The sequence below is a fragment of the Drosophila albomicans genome, chromosome 3 (assembly GCF_009650485.2).
Source record: "Drosophila albomicans strain 15112-1751.03 chromosome 3, ASM965048v2, whole genome shotgun sequence".
Taxonomy (NCBI): domain Eukaryota; kingdom Metazoa; phylum Arthropoda; class Insecta; order Diptera; family Drosophilidae; genus Drosophila; species Drosophila albomicans.
The window spans coordinates 15,455,426-15,474,518 of NC_047629.2; the positions used below are offsets into that span (position 1 = coordinate 15,455,426).

At 42.3% G+C, this 19,093-nt stretch overlaps 2 protein-coding genes across 2 annotated transcripts; both read right to left on the minus strand.

Annotated features, from left to right (window-relative positions):
• Positions 1-12: 12 nt before the first annotated feature.
• LOC117569396 (uncharacterized) lies at positions 13-3,574 on the minus strand. Its single transcript, XM_034250532.2, has 5 exons — positions 3,392-3,574; positions 1,143-1,448; positions 988-1,059; positions 838-927; positions 13-777 (listed from the first exon to the last, which is right to left on the minus strand). Exons 1-5 carry the CDS (start codon positions 3,413-3,415, stop codon positions 208-210), a joined length of 1,062 nt encoding a protein of 353 aa, XP_034106423.1. The 5' UTR covers positions 3,416-3,574; the 3' UTR covers positions 13-207.
• Positions 3,575-12,094: 8,520 nt separating this feature from the next.
• Positions 12,095-14,028, minus strand: LOC117568933 (golgin subfamily A member 6-like protein 2). Its single transcript, XM_034249859.2, has 3 exons — positions 13,936-14,028; positions 13,313-13,768; positions 12,095-13,244 (listed from the first exon to the last, which is right to left on the minus strand). Exons 1-3 carry the CDS (start codon positions 13,954-13,956, stop codon positions 12,726-12,728), a joined length of 996 nt encoding a protein of 331 aa, XP_034105750.1. The 5' UTR covers positions 13,957-14,028; the 3' UTR covers positions 12,095-12,725.
• Between the last annotated feature and the right edge of the window lie 5,065 nt (positions 14,029-19,093).

Below are 19,093 nucleotides of genomic sequence, written 5' to 3' on the forward strand. Positions count from 1 at the left end.
CCCACATATGTATTATTATAATTTGTATTTATTTATTTATTTTATTTGGTTAATTAAAACAATGTCTAAGGCTAGAGATAATTTAAATTGACGCTAACGCCAACGCAACGAAAGTCCTTACGTGCTAACGACTGGTGTACAACTATTTACATGGAACAAGGATCCGGGTGGGTGACATTCTAATTAATGTGGCATTTGGCACGGCGTTTATGCGCCCGGAAACTTAAATGATTGCGATGTGGCAGCGATTGGCGATTTGGCTGCCTCCAGTGTCTTGGCTTTGAAATCTCCGTTAGCTACCGGCTTTAGTTGTGTTGGCTTCTGCGCTGAAACGTTGCTATCGTCGCGCTTCCACACAACTTTGTCCTTTTCGTTGGTGGCAGCTTTGTCCTTGCGATCCCAGTCCCAGCTCTCTTCGTGGTGGTGATCATGATGGTGATCGGGCGAGGGGAACCATTCGGATATCACGACGGGTTTCCAGATTTTCTTCCATCCAGGCACCCAGATCTCCTTCCAGCCGGGCACCCAGATTTGCTTCCATGCTTCCTTCCATTCCAGTTTATCGTTCCAGATCTGTTTCTTGGCTGGCTTCCAGTACTGTTTCCACGCTTCCTTCCATTCCAACTTCTTCTCTGGCACCCAGATTTGTTTCTTTGCAGGCTTCCAGATCTTCTTCCAGTGCGACTTCCAGACAACCTTCTTCTTCCACAGATCGTGGCTAGTGTACTCCCAGCCCTCATGATCCTTGCCCAGATATTTCTCACCGGGAATGCCAACCTTCAGAGTTAATTTAATTGTTAATAAAGAGTTGATGTGTGATCAGATGTTTTATTATACCTTGACTAGTTCTGGTGTCCAATACTGCTTCCAGTCAGGCACTTGAATGTCCTTCCAGGCAGGCACTAAGATCTCTTTCCAGTGTGGCACCTAAAAGTTATCAAGAATATTATTTAGTATAAGAAATTATGTCTTAAGGGTTTGACTTACCCAAACTTGCTTCCAGGCTGGCACCTGAATCTCCTTCCAGCCGGGAACCTTTACCCAATGAGGCTTGTAAATCTGTTGTAAATCATCGTTTTGATAAAACATAATCATATTAATTAAATCAACGTATAAATAAATATAAAGCTTATGCTGTATACCTTCTTCCAGGATGGATTCCAAATTTGTTTCTTGGCAGGATTCCAAATCTTCTTCCAGCCCTCCTTCCACGTGACCTTCTTCTTCCAGTAGCCTGGATCGTGATGCTCATGGTGCTCGTGTATGTGCTCGTGAATTTCATGACCACCAAGGCCGATGTCAAGACCTAAACCAAAGCCGTGACCGATGCGCTTCTCCGCGACGGCATTTCCGCTCGCAACTTGTTGGGACTCCGCAGCTTGCTGATCTCCGACAGCTTTGGCATGGCTGCCGGCGATGGCAACAAAGAGGGCGCCGAGAAAACCCAACTGAAGTTAAAGTAAATTTGTTAAGTGTTAGTCAACAGCAAAACAAAAGACTTAGGCAACGAACGCGCGCCCGTTTAGGGATCAACTTGAATTCGCAACGATTATGTTAATTAATTTAATATTCTTCATATGAAGCGTAAAAGGCAAAAACTGGTTTATAACTGGGTCATCACGTCATCATCTCTCTCTCGGCTTGCCCCATTCTGTTTACCTGCCTGAACACATACGGCAACTTATTTTTGCAATGGGAGTCGAGTCATTGACTGCCGTTGACTCCCAGACAAAAGTAAGAGTGAAATGTTACGTCAGTGCAGTAATAATTTATTTTCGTGTGGGGGATTCGAGTATAAATATGGCAGATCAACATGATAATGCCTGACCTGGCTACAGGTCAAAGCCATTTGGGGGCATATGCCTTGTTTTTGTTTCACTTCGGGCTGGGCCTCTTTTCAAACATGGTCAAAGGTGTCACAGCATTATGCAAAAATCTCTCGCTTTGAATCCGTATGCTTAGGCGTTGGTGTTTTGTTGTAGGGCACTGTCTTTATTAGGAATATGGTATGTCTGGCCGAGGTCAAAGTATTTGGCGTCAATTTGCTGTCATCTTTGGTGGGGGAATTTCATAAACAGATTTTAATCATTCAAATTCAATTCAATCAATTTGCGCTCAAATGTCAACTGGATGCCTATTATGAAATGGAAATTAGCGCCGGCAAAAAAATTATTATTATCTCATCGCTTGCACTCAGAGGGTGCTAATTGTGCTCAAGCACGCCTCACGACGACAGCGATAACGACAACGACGCCAGCGCAGTTAAAGTCGAAGTCAAATTTGGCAGTGGCAGTAAAGTCGTCTAAGTTACAGCTTCCGCTGCTGCTGGTGGGCAGTGAAAGTGGCAAACGAACCCAACCCCCGTCTGTGATCTTAAAGCCGCAGCGACTGCTTCGCCAGTCGTTGGATCATCGATCGTGAGGGAAAAGAGCTCGACTCAACATTGCATTTCATGGGCAAGCGCTAATGAAACCATCGCGTCGTCGTATTTGTGCGTTTTTAATTGTTGACAATGCGCCTCAAAGCAATCGAGTGGCAATCAAAATGACAAAAATAAATAAATACGAAAATAAAAAGAGCCACAAATGTCGTGCTATTGGCGACAATGCCCAATGTCTGGAAAGTGTCCAAGTGGGAAAATCGATTATGGAAACTTAATTTACTTAAATACATTTTTATTATTTTATTGGAAAAAGTGGGGATTATGTATAGTACCTTTACTTTTATTCAGTTGTAAATTTAATCTGCATCGAAAGTAAATAACATATATTTAAATGAATTTCTATGACATTTTTTTAAGACCCATTTTCGGAATAAAAATATTTTGAGATATTGAAAATTATATTCCGATGATCTTGAAATATATATATTTTCCAGCAACGGTTTGGTATTTATGAAAAGATCAAAATGCCTAAATTTTATGTTTATACGGAGATTAGTTAAGCTGCTTGCAAAATGCAGTAATTAATTGCCTCCAAAAACTGTTATGGATAGAGTTATTATCAATTATTATGAAAAGATACCAATTACTTTAAATCAAATTTTGTCATATTATTGTGGTTATAAAAAGCCCATGACATGTAACATTTAATAGCCAAAGTGTGCAAAAAACAACGCACAAAGTGTAAAATTTGTGAATTCACTTCGCACATTTCGCGCTAAAACCCAAATAAGATATCTGAAGCATTTCGAATGTTTACAAATGAATCTGAGTACTTTAGTTTTCTTTCAGTAGTTTCGTAAACAAATTAAACGCATGAAATTTTCATAAGCAGTCAAGATTGTATTCCATTAGTTCCATTTGGCTAAGTAATCATCGCACACGCATTTCACAAAGTTTACACTGGCGCTCACACTTGTTGTTGTTATTGTTGCTATTGTTTGAAATTACCACAAAATGCCGCTGGATCCTCATGGCTTCGGCTTAAAGTTGGCTGGGGGTTTGTTTTTCGGGACCCAAGTGTAACACTAATTCACTCTATGCACTACGAATAAATTTGCCACCACTCGCTGGGTGGGAAACGCGCGTTCAACTCTTGTGGCCACTTTCGTGGTTCAGACTGCCGCTGCCAAGATTGGGGAGCCAGGTTAAATAGACGGCGCCACACAGGTGCAGCCGGCGCCACCGAAATGAAATGGAAAACGAAATGAGAGCGAACGCACGCACGCGCTCTCAAAAGTGGCGAAAAGCGAAAACGAGAGCGCGACGACGCAAAAGCCGAAGACCTTGAATTCTGATAACGGTTTTGTGTGTAAACAATGACACAGCGAGCTTTTGGCTGCAAAAGCTCAACGCGCGCTCGCTCAGCTTTTGAGCTTAACTCTCGTGCTCAGCTTTGGGGCCGGTATTGTCTCTTTTCTTTTGTGCTGCGCATTCGCGTCTGTTTGGCGCGACGTGATCGAGGAGGAGAAGGAGACAGAAGACAGCAGACATCAGACGGCAGACGACAGACAAAAGCTGGCAAAGTGCTGCTTGCTCCAAATGTTGTAATCACAGTCGGGCATATGGCAATAAATGTTATAAATCTTAATAAAAAACAATACCCAAAATGACAACAACAACAACAACGCCAGCACAAACATTGGCGCAATGCAAATTAATAGCACGAAATGGGAAAATAACGATTTTTGATATGGAACGCGTTGAAGACAACAAAACGCTTTGGATTGCGTATCGTATATCGTATATAGTATGTGTAGCTGGATCGTTGTATTGTTTGCGTTTCATACTTTGCTTTATGGGGTTTTTGATTTTGGGAATTCTTCTTCAATAATGCATACGAAGGTCGTCACGTTCGTGAGGCGCTGGGAGCTAGAGCCAGGGACTGCGTAGTACGCACTGCAATCAATTAGTGGTATTTAATTTGTAATTTGTAAGCCAAAGTTGGAGCTACATAATTCGGTTAAGGGCAGTCGTAGTCGCTGGTGCTGCGTGCCAAATGGGATCTAACTGCCAAGTGTCCACATTGTCTAACGCTGCATTTTTGCATGTGCAACAATGTGGCAAGAGTTGGCAAACGTTCAAGAGCTGCGTTTAGAGTTGCCTCGATTTATTTCCTGCATCTGCACATATTTGAAGCATGCGGAATTCCATTCAAGTTGTGCGCTCTTTAAATGGTTCGCTTCATTTTCAAAGCCAAATTAATTGCATGTTGATTTAGTTTATTTCTTTGCGCTCTCCATAATTCCCTCGCCGGTTTCTTATGAATGAGCAGAGATTTTGTCCAAGTTCCAACTTTCGCATGCGTGAGCTGGGCATTGTTCCGTTATGAGTCTATATACTATATATAATATATCTGTTTGTGTGTGTTGGCTTAGTGGGCAGCTCATGGTCAAAACAAACGGCAGTAAATGATGTAATTAAAGAAATGTGAAACATGGCAGTTTAATTGCCTGCTAATTTCGATATTCAATTATATAGATTTGATTTGTTACTTTTATGGAAAAGTTTCCTGCCAAATCATAAATCATTGTCGTCTATTACTTCTCACAGCTCCCTTGAGACCTCCTTTAATAAACATAACCCTAACTCAGTTGGCTGTTAATGCGCCAACTAGTTATGGCCCATAAGGAAGTGTTCGGGCAACGGACAAAATTCGCATCAAATGGTAAAACTAAACACATATTAATATTCATCAAGCCAAGATAAATAAAGCAGCCCCTGGAGCGCACCAGGAAGTGAGCACAGACAAAAGCTGCGAACTGGAATTGGAACTCGAACTGGATCTGAGATGCTGTCGCTGCAGTGGTGCAAATGAAATGCGTAACGATGGTCAAGAGAGTCAGCGAGCACAGCCATAGCAGCATAGCCCATGGCCACGGAATCTTGGCTTCCTTGTGGCTTAGTCGGGCTTCCTTTTGTGGCTCAAAGTCAATGGAGAACCGACAGTCTGGATGTGAAGTGAAGTGTGGTGAACTGAGGTGTTATGGCAGACCAGGCCAGGCCAGGCCAACCAAACGCATAACGTTACCACCATCAAGCAGCCGTTGAACCACTTTTACTTTTCAACTCCACAGACACACACACACATCGATAACCAAAATCCAGATCGTGTGTTGGCGATTTGTTTATTGTTTGTTGTATTTATTTTTTTTCTCCATATTTGTATTGGCCACTGGCTCGCTTTATCTTGACAGTAATCAGTCAATGTGTTAAGTGTTTAAGGGTGTGCATGTGTGTGTGTCTGCTGGCGTGTGTGTGTGTGTATGTGTGTGTAATTGCAATCGGTTCCGGCATGAAAATTGGAGCAGCTTTTTGGCATGCACACTTCCTGCACCACTCCTGATTTGAATAGCCAACAGATTGCAGAGATTTGTCATGCGTGGGCGTGAGCATACCAAATAATTTATTGGGCAGTTGAGTGTGGACAAGAGGAGCAGAAACAGAGGGGTACAAATTGTTTTACATACTCGCACTGGCGAATGACTTTTAAGGCAATTGCAGTTCGATCCTTTGCTTGCCTGCACCTTTTACTTCCGATTGATACAAAGTATGCGGCTTCCTGTTTGGCTACCACACAGCAAAGAAAAAAATAATCAAATGTCGCATTTTATGGCTGCCACAAGACATTTTGGGCCGCCTTCGATGCAGCTGGCCGAACCACTTTGTGTGTGTGTTACGCTTGCAGTTTGACAGTTTGACAACTTCGAAGTCGCACGCACCAAAAGGCAATCGGGATCTTGCCGCAGTACTTTTATGGATGTTGCATCGATGTGGTCTGGGCTTTTTAATTACCTGTTATTGCACCTACTTGCGACAACTTGCCACTGCTTTTGAACTTCCCTGAAAGTGCAAGCTTGCAACACAGAGATGCAAGCACAGCAGTTGCAACAGTCGCTCAAGGTCAGGCAAATGCAATTTCAGCTCGACACCAATTTCGTAAAGGGAACTACAACAAAAGACTTAAGACACGAACCTGCCTGTCATATGCACAATTGAATTGTCATAGAAATTTCGAGTCACGTTGCGACAACAACAAAAAGTCGTCTTTATGGCTTTACCAATATTAGTATTATGGGCAAAGTCATTTGCATTGCATGAGGGCTCACACCTCATTTGACAAGAAAATAAATTTAACGAGTAGTCAAATGAGACGCACGGGCGCCAATGGTAAACGGAAATGCAACAAGCACGCTACTTATGAGTGTAACTGGGTGTATCTCAAAGGCCCCATTGCTGGCTCAAAGCTCAAAGTGTATGTGTGTGTGTGTGGGGAACCTGTCAGCGTGCAGGTTAATAAAACTGGTTCTTTTGGCGTTCGTTGACCGTTTGGCAATATGTTATAATATCTGTCTCCCACTTTGGCTGCCATTGCGCAATCGTTTATGGCCATGACGTTGTGTGGTTTGAAGTGCCTCACAGCAACTAGGAAATTGCAATCAGTCCGGTGCTCCTTCTTGCCAGTCATGCGGGTTCTTCAAAGCACTCTCTCTGAACACATCATCAGCCACTTGGCATTTGGGTTAGTGAAGAGCGCAAGAAATGCAAATTTGATGTGGAGTTAATTTTCAGGTATTTGCTCATTTGGACTCGTTGGGCGTAGCCAATCGTAAGTAGGCACACTTTGCAAACACCCGCACACACTCACTAATACATGTACATTAAGTTGGTGCTAATCACACGTTTGTATCTTCAAGTTGGAAAAGCCAAAAGCAATCGCATTTAGTTGGTCACTCAGTCAGACAGTTGCAGTCACGCTCGCCAAATAGTCTGGCACATGCAAAACCCCAACAACACCAACAACAAAAAAAATAAAAAACTGATTACATAATTGCATTGTTGCATTTGATGAAGAGCCACGCGGACAATGCAGGTGCTGGCATTTCAATTCGTATTTGTTTCCGTTCAATTTCCAAGTTTAACGAACCACACAATGCTACAACCAAGATGATCGAGTGTCGCAGGTCAAATGGGCGACCATATCAATGCCAATAACTGTTCATTACCGTCTTTTAATGAGCGTTAATGCTGACTGATTTTTATAGCTCTGATGCACTGACCAACGAAAAGCCGTGGTTTTTTATCGTATCAATCAGCTTTCATTTCTCGCAAAACGCTGCATACTTTTAGGGGTCACTTGTTAATCAAGCTACGCTTGTTTGGTACAGCACATTACTCTAGATGGCGCCAGCTGTGGTTGCAAGCGCTGATCACAGATGGCGCCACCACAATTTGAAGGCTTCTGAATCCAAAATCCAATATTAGTATAAAGCATTCCTGATATACACTATATTAACATCAATAACGAAAGACTAATATGTGATAATAAATGTGTTCTAATCAAATATGGGATTATACTTGGCACTTCATCAATTTTTAGTAGGTTAAGTAGTGATTAAGGTTTAAAGCTACGTGTTTTGTGTGCTTAAGTGCGTTTCGAAAATATTGTTCCGCATAATATTTTCGTTGCAAACAAAATGCAGTTGGCAAATTGGTTTTGGGATTAGAACGAGAATACTAATAAGTATGTGCGCTTAAGTACTTGCTAAAAATATGACAACAACAAATTTGCAGATGAATTTGCACAACTTGATGGCGAAATGAATTTGTCAAACGATGCGAAAGACAAAAAAATGTGCAGCATTAAATGTGAGTACGTAGTGGCCATTTATATATCAGTTATTCAGCGCTTAACGATGCTGTGAAAACGCCTCGTAAAATGTAAAATTCGCAACAACAAAAAGATAGAAAAAACAATTGCGACTGCTTGGTCTAACAATTGCACATTGTCTCCCCTCATAACCAAGTGCTGCATAACAAAAAATTACAACATGCAAATATTGAAGAGGCTAAAGAAAATACACAACGTTTAAACCAACTGCTGGCCACTACAGTAGAAGTATAGTTAGGGGTGAGCAGAAAGGGGGGAAGCATGACAAAGCTGGCGTCACATATTGGCCATTTAGCGTATCAGTTGCTGCGGCTGAGAGTCGGCCAACTGCTAACTGGTTAATAATAATGCAGCTCGAGGAAGTCGTAAACTGCAATTGCGTTGAAGCGCTGTAATAAATTCAGCCTCCGCCCCACACACCCGACTCCCCGCACATAAAACTCGGACTTGGCTGAAACGAAATTCCATTCAGACTCGAACGAGAAAATAGAGAGATAAAAATAATATAAAGAGAGCCCCCCATTTTATAGGCAAAAAACAGCTCACACAAACAGAAATGTAACAAAAAGCGAATGACAATTGATTGACAACAAATTCAATTTGCATATGATGAATGAAAACGGCAAAAACAAGTTGAACAGCAGCAGCAGCAGGAGCAGCAGTTGGCCCAATTTGTGAGCAGCAGCAAATTGGCAAACTGGTCGAGTTTAGATTCTGCCGATGGTCGCGTGACCAAAGCAGGTTTGTGGCCTAAGTCTTTTGTTGCGCCAAACGCCCACTGATTGAAACGTTGGCTATTAATAGCAACTTGGCAAGGCATAACCGTAAGTACGAGTTGACAACGCAATCATTGCCTAGTTGCCTGGCTGCCTGCCTGCCTGACGCTTAATTAGTGGACTCAAGTTGCCACATTTTGCCTGTGTCATGGCTTAACTGTTGCCTGTTTGTTGCCTGTTGCATGCTCATGCTGTTATTACCTCATTTCTCGTTTCGTTGTCGTTGTCACTGGCGTGTGAGTGCGCGCCTGCTTCTGGTGGTGCAACTCGGGGGACGACGACGACCTTGTCGCTGTTGGCTTAATGACAAATGTGCCACAACAAGCTGCCGCTTGGCTGCTGCTGCTGCTGTTGCTCCAGTTCTGTGCTTTGCACTCTCGCTTTGAACCAATGACCCAAATGCAGACAGAGATTGGCAACTCGAGCAACTCGCGCAACTCGGGTGCGGCACAGATCAAGGCGTCAACTTCATCTGCAGCTGATGCGTGCAACAACCTCAACATTTCACGCTTGGCAACCTGACAACAGCGGGGCAGACACTTTGCCACCTCACGTGCCGCTTGCTGTGCCTCAGTTACTTTATTTTTGTGTCTTTGTGTGTGTATCTCATTTCTCACTCTTTTGCTCTTTTGCTGTTGCTTTTGCTTTTGCGGCTTGCTGCTTGAGGAGCTTGCGGCTTGTTGTCTTGAACCTGAGCTCGCCGAACGCTTTGTTGTGCCTCGAAATAAATATAAATAAATAAATATTTCAGGCGCGCTTTTTTTGTGTGTGCAAACAAAAGATTTATTACAATAAGCATTTCTCGCTCTTTATTATAACATATTTTAATTTTGGTTTTTCTTCTCTTCTCTTCATTTTTTTTTTGTTGTATACAGCAAATTTATTTTTATTACTTTTTTTCAATTTACGTTTCGGGCCGTTCGTTTGTTTTGTCTTGTTTGTTGCTGCTTGTGCAATGTGTGTTTGTGTGGCTGCTGCAACAATTAAAACAACAGCAACAGCTTCGCTGCGTCTTGCTTCACTTGTGCGTAGAGTGTTGCCCTGCTGCGGCTGCCTCTGCTTTGTTTTGTTTCGTTTTGTTTTACTGTAAATGTGGTTGCTGCTGTTGTTGTTACTATTAAAAACAATTTGAATTTGGCATGACAGTTGTCTCACTGCATTACATAAAATGTCTGCGATGCTGCGCGACGCGCGCGCAATTCGCCACTTCATTTTGATCGGTTGCTCATCAGCAAGAAAATATTACGCATACGCCGTGTGCCGCGTGCTGCGTGCAGCGTTGGCGATTGTATTGAGAGATTAGCTGTATTAACTGGACACTGAATCATTACACAGCTGAACAGCGGGTACTCAAATTAAAGCCTAAGCACGCCAAACACTTGAGCAGCAACAGCTTGATTACGTTCCGAGGTAACGAGGCTTTGTGCAACAATACTTAACAGCCGCAACGACAGCGAGACTGCGACTGCGACAACAGCAATAGCAACAACATCAATTAAAACAAAGACATTTACCATTTGGCAAGAGACAAAAGAAAAGCCTCAAATGCCAGAAAATGAATTTTACATTTTATAATGCAACCCACAACGCACAATGCAACTTTGTTTTCTGAAGAGTTTTCAGCGTTTTGCTTTTTTAGTTATGGAAATTGAATTGAATTTGAAAAACATGGTTCAGCTTTTTTTTCTCGCTCTGACATTGTATTGATCTTGATAGGGTTTTCGATATGGCCTATGAAGACCTTGCCCATGATTGTCATTGACTTAATTAGGTGTCAACTTGTGAATGTTTTCCTTTATAATTGTTGATAAGTTGGCTCTACAAATCAATTGGAATCGGAACTAAGATAATCTCTTTGTTATTTTTAAAGATTTCCACAACTGTTATACACTTATTTAGAAATCGACACACTGTTGCAATTCATTATTCAATGCTCAATGCTAAGAGCAATGTGAAATATTTGCCAAAAATAAACTAAAGCCTTCAAATGAGGGGGAGTTGTTACCCAATCGCAGCCACGCCCACTCATCAATTAAAGGTGCGCATGTTGATTTGTGAATTTCTTTTTTTTTTGCAGAAACATCATTAAGAAAAGTCTCGCATTTGGGGTTTCGCGTTGAACTCGAACTTTTCGGTTACCTAATGCGGCAAATGTCCAGTTTTATTGGCTGCCGTTGCCGTTAACGTTGCCACTGCCACAAGTTGCTTCCTCGGCGGCTGTTGCCGTTGGCTGCTAACTGGGCTTGCATGCAACATGAGCCGGCACAATGTGTCTCAGTGTCTCGGCGCTTGGCATCACATTTTGGCACACAGACACACAGAGCGAGCGAAGCAACACGGCTGAGAGTCAATTAAAGCAGCATGTTGCAACAACCGGCGACCGAGTGACTTGGACTTGTGTTGCATGCAGCACTACCAGCACTGCACTTCACCTCCCCCATAACCCTATGCAACAACTGCATTCAACTTCAACTTGAACAGGAAGTGAGGCGTTATTGTTATTGCGGCTGCTTTGCTTGTTGCTTATCTGGCCGCGATGCTTCCTTGAGATTTATTTGGCATCTGCATCGGATGCCAAGTTGCAACCACATCGCATTGAATCGCTTTGCAGCGGCAAGTTCATATGTTGCGCTCTTGGCTATTGGCCTGCCGCGAAGATGATGCTGCTGATGTCTGATTGCGGCAGCAACAACAATCGTGCAACAGCAACAATAACAACAACTTGCCCCCAAGCCCCAGCAACAACAACAACAACTCGAGTTTATTTTTTTCGACAGTTTTTTGTGTGTCGTGTTGGGTTTTGTGTTGTATGGTGGCAAGGTTGACGGGGCAGCAATTGGCATTTGGCAGCTTATCTAACAGCAACTTCCGCGTGTCAGGAGCTTGGCAACTTTATGAGTTGCATCTTCAGCCTAATGGCCATCTAATGCCAAAATGGGAATGTGAATGGCAATGAAGTTGGAGCTGAAGTTGAAGATGAAGATGAAGACGCTCTTGCGCAATCGTCGGCCAATGAAAGTAAAAGGAGTGTACTTGAAGGCAGCACTTGATCGTCATCATCGTCATCATCGCCGTCATCATCTTGTCCATGGGTGGCATTCCCAGAGGCCGCTTTAAAGACTCGCACTTATTGTGATATATGTGCGGATTTGTAATTAAAAATGAATTGTAATGCGTTGTTGTTTTTATGTTTTTAAATTTTTTTTATTCATTTTTTTTTTGTTCACTTGTTTTGTTTGAAATTTTGTACAGTTTTTTTATGATAATGTTTTTATGGTTTAGGTACATACATATATTTACAAAACCTTTAATGCACAATTTTCACTTGTTTTTCTTTATGTCTTATGATTGTTTTTGTCGGTGTGTGTGTGAGTGTGTTTTTGCTTCTGTTTGTTGTTGAGTTTTTGAGCTTCATTCTTCATTGAAGTTGAATGTTCAATGGCAAATCCAAAAGGCCAATTAATAAATTGTTTCATGGAATATGAAATGTTCATAACTTAAAGACAAACGCGCGCATGACTAATTTGTACACTTAAGATATAGAGATGAAGATATGGAGAAAGCAACAGGTAGAAATAGAGGTAACGAAATGGAAACGAGGTTTGTATACAAAATGCATTCGAGGGATGAGAATGGAACGATTTAGGTAATAACAATTCGAGAATGGTTTGGACTTGGACTTGGGGACTCAAGGAGCAAGGGGGGAGCCAAGGGCAGTTATCAGATAATATCAGTGCTGTCGCATAGTTTGCGAAATGTTAGCCCTCATTTTCAGGGGGAGGAGACAGAGATGGAGATGGATATAGAGATGGGGGAGACTCGCGGGAGAATGAGCTATTTAATCCCAACCGTGTCCATGGCCATGGCTAATTGGCACCCAGACCTTTTCCCACACTGGCTTCCACACCTTCTTCCATTCCTGTACCTTGACCTCCTTCCAGACGGGCACCTGCACGGATTTCCATTCGTCCTTCCACGCCTGCTTCTTCTCGGTGGCCCAGACTTGTTTCTTTTCGGTGCGCCAGATTTGTACCTTCTCTTCGACCCACGTTTCGCGCTTCTCCTTGATCCAGATTTGTTTCTTTGAATTCTTCCACACTTGCACCCATTCGTCCTTCCATTCCAGCTTCTTGTCCTGCTTCCATTCCTGCACCTTTTCCGTCTTCCACTCTTGCACCTTTTCGGTCTTCCATTCCTGCACCTTGTCGGTCTTCCATTCTTGCTTCTTCTCGGTGCGCCAGACCTTCTTCCACACGGGTTTCCAGATCAGCTTCTTGCGCCACAGATCGTGACTGGTGTACTCCCAACCCTCGTGATCCTTGCCCAAGAACTTCTCGCCGGGAATGCCCATTTTCACCTGTTCATACAAGACGCACACACGATTAAATGCATCTCGTGGGAGAAGTATTTCGCTTGCAGGCTTACCCATTGTGGCTCAAACATTTGCTTCCAGTCAGCGACTTGGACTTCCTTCCACACTGGCACTTGAATTTCCTTCCAGAAGGGCACTTGAATTTCCTTCCAAACGGGCACCTTGATCTCCTTCCAGACGGCCACCTTGGTGGGCACCCAAATTGGTTTCGTTACCTTCTTCCATTCGGGGACTTTGATGTCCTTCCAGGCGGGCACTTCACGTTCCTCAATCTTCGGCTTCTTCACGATCTTCCAGTCGGGCACTTGTTCCTCCTTCCAGACTGGCACCTGAACTTCCTTCCAAATTGGCACTGAAACCTTTTTCCATTTCGTTTCCCATGCCTCCTTTTTAATCGTTTTCCAGACCTGCACCCAATCCTCCTTCCAGGTTAGCTTCTTCTTCCACACACCTTCCGGTGGATGTGCGTAGGCTAAGCTAAGGATTAGCGCGCAGCTGGCGCTGAGTAGCTGTGAAACAAGCACGAATTTTTTATTGAAATTTCTGTTCAATTGCACTTCACTATAATGTAATCATAATCTTAGATATTTTTAGCACAGTTCATTCATATAGCAGGATAGCTATAATATTTTGTATTTCTTTAGTTTCTTTATTGTATTTCATGCACGACACTAACCAATAAACTGAGGGATCTCATGCTTGGAATCCCTGTACCACCAACAGCGCGTCAAAACAAAAGAGCTGAAATGTGCCTCCGCTGAGGTCTTCTATGAACACTATTCGCATTTCCCTACATGCACATCTATTTATATTTTGAATGAGACGCGCCAAAAAGAAACGCAGCGACGCGACGTCAACAGCAGCAGCCGAAGCAGCAAAAACAGCAACAACAATTTTGGCTAGGCAGCAAAAAAAACAGCAGCAACAGCAGCAGCTCTCTTGCTGCCGACGTCGCTGCTGCTGCTCAGTCGGAGTTACAGCTTCAGCTCGCTGCTTTGGTCGCGGCTCAAAGCGCAAAGCTTTGTCGCGCCAATGTGCAAAATGCACGCAACCAGCGACGTCACGACGTTGACGTCAACGTCGCTGCCAGCGCCAACCGAACTGCGCTGCTCGCGTCATTGAAAGCGAAAAGAAGAGAGTGAGAGTGAACTGCGAACTGCGCGAGCATTGTTCAGCGTTTTGAAGCGAGCGTTGGCGCTTCGACTCTTCGGCGCACAGCTGACTTGATGGTCTCGACTTTTGGACAGACGATGACTGCTCGGATTTTCCCAAGGTAAAGCCGTCGCCGTCGCAGTTGAAATCTTTAAACCATTTTGTGTTGGACTCTTTTTCGATCTTGGGAAGTGCCTGAAGTGTGCGTTGGCCAAGAGCTAGAATGTGTCGACAAAGTCTGATTGAAACGCATAATTATGTTGTTTAATAAGCGATGTACTACAAGCGATTAATTGGCCCGCGGGCCAAGTAAGCAGGCAAGCAATAAGGTCAGTCAAGGTACAGTGTGGACATGTGGGCGTCGCTTTGCCTGCTCCAATAAAAGTGGTTAAGTGTCTACGTGCGTGCATTTCAGATGGCATATTTACCGACTTGATGGTTGATGGCTGATGGCTGATGACTGAACTTGAGTGACAACAAACAATTAGCACAAATCGATGTTCGGCCTGCAATTCGCCAAACGACAAAAAAAAAAACTTAAATGGCCAAATATCGAAAATATCCGAATTGCCGCAAAAGGCATTTAGTGTAAACAATTAACGACCTTCACAACGGGACGCAGCATGAAGACGTAAACTTATGACGAAGGCAACAACAATAACAGCAACAACAGCAATAACAACAACAAAAGCGAACACTTAGCTGGAGGCACGCTTGAGCGGCTCTGGGGGCCAACGCCGGGGGTCTAACACTTACTACTAAATGCCATTTAACAATATTTTAGCATGGTAATAAGCTGTGTGCGTTTTACGACAGACCCCCAAAATATAAAATATACACGCAGCAGACAAATGGCCATTATATAGTTTAATAAATGCACAATTAACACTTTTTGGCCAAGAAGTAAGTCTCTCGGCGACGTGTCTATGATCGGCAGCGATTATTGTTGCATTTTTTTTTTTTTTTGGCATTATTGCATTGCTCCACTGTGCACTGGTTACATAATCGAAAACTAAAGGCATGAACAGGAGTTGCATGAAATTGCAGTTGTGCGGCCTTCAATGCGACGCTAAAGAAAAGAAGCGCAGCGCACAACAAACAGACAATCAGGCAACGACAACCAACGAACAACAACCGCGACAACAATAACAACAACAGATATAACGACAATACCAATTTACAAAATGAAACTTGAAATTAGGTAAAAGAAAAAGACACAGGAAAATGAAACAGAAAATAATGAAGAATGTGCAGCGTCAGCAGCAACAATAACAAAGTAAGAAAGCTACCTTCGAGTGTGCTCGACTGTGAGATACCCGCAACACGTTATCAATAAAAGCAAAACGGAGCGGTAGTATTCGAAAAATATACTGATTAGATACTCAAAAGAGTGCAGTATTATTCGTAAAATATAAAAAGTATTGAAATATAACAAAAGCTTTACTCAAAAGAGTGCAGTATTATTCGTAAAATATGTCAAATCAATACCAAGAAATTACTGAAATATACCAAAAGCCAGATTTGGTATTTCGATATACTATATCGCCAAAAAAAAAAATACCTAAGAGTACAAAATATCATATTGTCAACCAAAACAACAAATACTATCGCCTCAGATGTTGATGCTGATCAACAATAAATATTCTTCATTGGGTTGAAGATACCTTCTTCTCTTGTTACATGTGTTTCCTGCCAGCACAAAATTATAAAACCCCTCTACCCTATGGGAAGCGGGTATAAAGAGCCAAAGCCCGAAACCTGGCTTAAAGCAGGCTTTTTGGCCAGGCTAAGACAGACTCAGGCATGTGCAGTGGGTCCACTTGACTTGGTTTTGTTTCGACTCGAGTCCCACAAACGAAATGCGAAATGAAAATGAAATTGAAATTCCTGCAACGTGCACGAGATTGACAACAGCACAAACAAAAGCAACAACAACAACAACCACAACAGCTACACGACAACAACTCGTTGTGGTTCAAGTTTTACTTTTGGCTTTTGATTTCTGATATTTGGTTTCAGTGGCTGTTGCTGTTACTGTTACTGTTTCTCTTACGTTTTCAGAAGATGTTGTGCATTGCATGAATGAGATGCCCGCTCCAGGCGCCTTAAACACCTTTCGCCGTTGTCGATCGAGGCTGAGACTGAGACTGAGGTTCGCATCCCTGTCGATTGCATAATTTACTGCATCTCTTCATTGATCTCGACGTTTATTTAGGTTATGCATGGTTATGGTTTGGCATACGAAACGAGTTTCTTAATGACAACGTGCAGACTTGCAGCCTGTAACCAGCAGCAAACAGCAGTCAGCAGCCAGCTGAAGGATTGTCGATTCCATGGACAAAGCAATTGCATGCGATGGTAATGTTTGCCATTAGTAGTCAAACAAATTGTCAATCTCGTATTGACATTTATTGAAATCATTTTGCAAAATGAACATATGCAGTAACTGCATTGACATGCGAAATTACATCGTCTGCTGCGTATACTTAATCTCGTAATGTATACGCCGCGTTGTTGCACGCTGCAGCTAGTTGCATTCCAATCAATATATCTATGTAAATCATGAAAATATAATTCGATTACATTCTTTATCATAATATTTATTTAGTTGTTTATCATATCATAAAATTAAAGTTATATAATAACAAATTAGATTAATAATATATTTTTGCACAGTTTGCGTAAATACGAAAAGAAAATATTCAAGAAATGTGAAAAAAATCCAAATTAGTCATTGTATAACCTTTAAGCTTCTGCCTCTGCTGCTTGCGTTTATTTTTAGCAAATTTATTTGGAAAAGATTAGCATCAATACATAATTATGCACATATAAGCTGGTTCAAAGTCAATAGAAACACAATTGGTAATTAGATAGAAAAAATAATCTTCTTTTAGAAACAATCGTAGCTCATAATGATTTTCTTTCTATATAATTTTGCTCAAATAAAATGTTAGCTACCATTTTTGTATATACAAATGAATAGACTTCAATTTAAATGAATTAATAAGCTTCACGTAACAACAGATTAATAATAAACTTCATTTATTATAATTAATTAAATTGTACATAATTTGAATATTAAGGCATTAATTTAACTGCTCAGCTAAAGTGTGTTAATGCGCATAAATTAAATGACTTTTAGTTTCAATTAAAAGCATGTTTAAGTGCGAGCATAACGCTTACACTTGCACTGACTCAACTAATGGGATTTGCCCTGGAATGCAACACAAAAATAACAACAATAATGACAACAGCACAAGCAGCGCATGCTTAACACACTTTTTGGCCTTCAATCAGAGACCATTAATGGACACTAATCCCAATGTGTCCGTAATGCTGAGCTGTAATTCCTCAATAGTAATTCCCACCTCTCTTTCACTCTCTCTATCTCTTTGGTTTGCTCTCTTTCTCTGTCTTCCTGCAACGTCATTGTCGATGGGTAAGCACATTTGACATATAGCTGCTGTAATTGCTTATTGCTTTGACTTGGCTTGCGGCTAATTTTGTTTTTATTGTTGTTGCTCCAATTCGTTACGTGGTCGCGCATCAGCATCCAGTCTTCAGTCCCCAGTCGCCAGTCTCCCAACTGAAGCCGAACAGGTGTTTCGGCTCAAGTGTTGACTGTAATGTTATTGTTACCACTCTTGCAGTTGACCCACATAGAGCGTAAATGAAATTACAGCTGATTGCAGCGAGCAGCAAGCAGCGACCAGCGACCAGCGCAGCCAAAATTGATTTCGTGCCCCTTGTCCCATGTTGCATCATAAGCAAGCAGTTTCATTGTTCCAGACACAGACGCAGTCTGCAGTCTGCAGTCAATTAGCTGCCTCGTTTTGTCAGCGCAATTGTAATTAAACGCTGCATTAATTGCTCACGCCAAAAACTTGTGGAAGAAGCTAACACCACAGGTGGCCACAAAGCAAAGCTTGGCCAACAACTCACATGATTTGGTAAATGAAATCGAAATCCGAATAAGATCTTCAGAAAGGTGCGTCGCCAGCCAAGGCAGTCAAGGTCGCCCGGACGAGAGCAGTTTACCAAAGCATGTTATACAGATCTTCGAACACTTGTTCGCAACATAGTGCAACAGGTAGAAGAGGCAAGTCGCATTAAGCGACTTATGGCTGTTGCAATCCATTTTGATTGTGGCAATTTTCTGTGGCAAAAACCAGAAGATGGCTTAGCCGATTGGCAATCTTTGAGGCGTTGTCCTTTGTCCGCAACAATAACAAAATGTGTGTTATGTGTAGCTGCCACCAGAGAAAAACCGGCTCAGTTCAGAGTCTGCCCCACAGGCTCGGTGAATCGTTGAATTGGAGGCTGGATTACGCAACTGGCCAAAAGTAAACGAAGCCAAGCAACTAAAGCCAACTCTCAAGCATTTATTCGCACTGTCAGAGGTCTCACATTCCAATTTGCGTAGCGTCGCCAGCGTCTCCTGGTCATCGGCTGCAGCTGCTGCCAACGACAAATTGCTATTGCAGATTTCCTCATGTGTGAGTGTGTGTGTGTGTAAGCCGTAAAGCGGCTCAGCGATGAAGACACCTGAAACCAGACTGCGTACATATAATATTTTATACTCGTCGCTGTCAGAGACTGACAAATATTGTTAATTGAAACTGCATTTGCTGTTTGTAATTTCTTATTGCCAATCGACACCCACCCAAGATCCATGTTGGCTA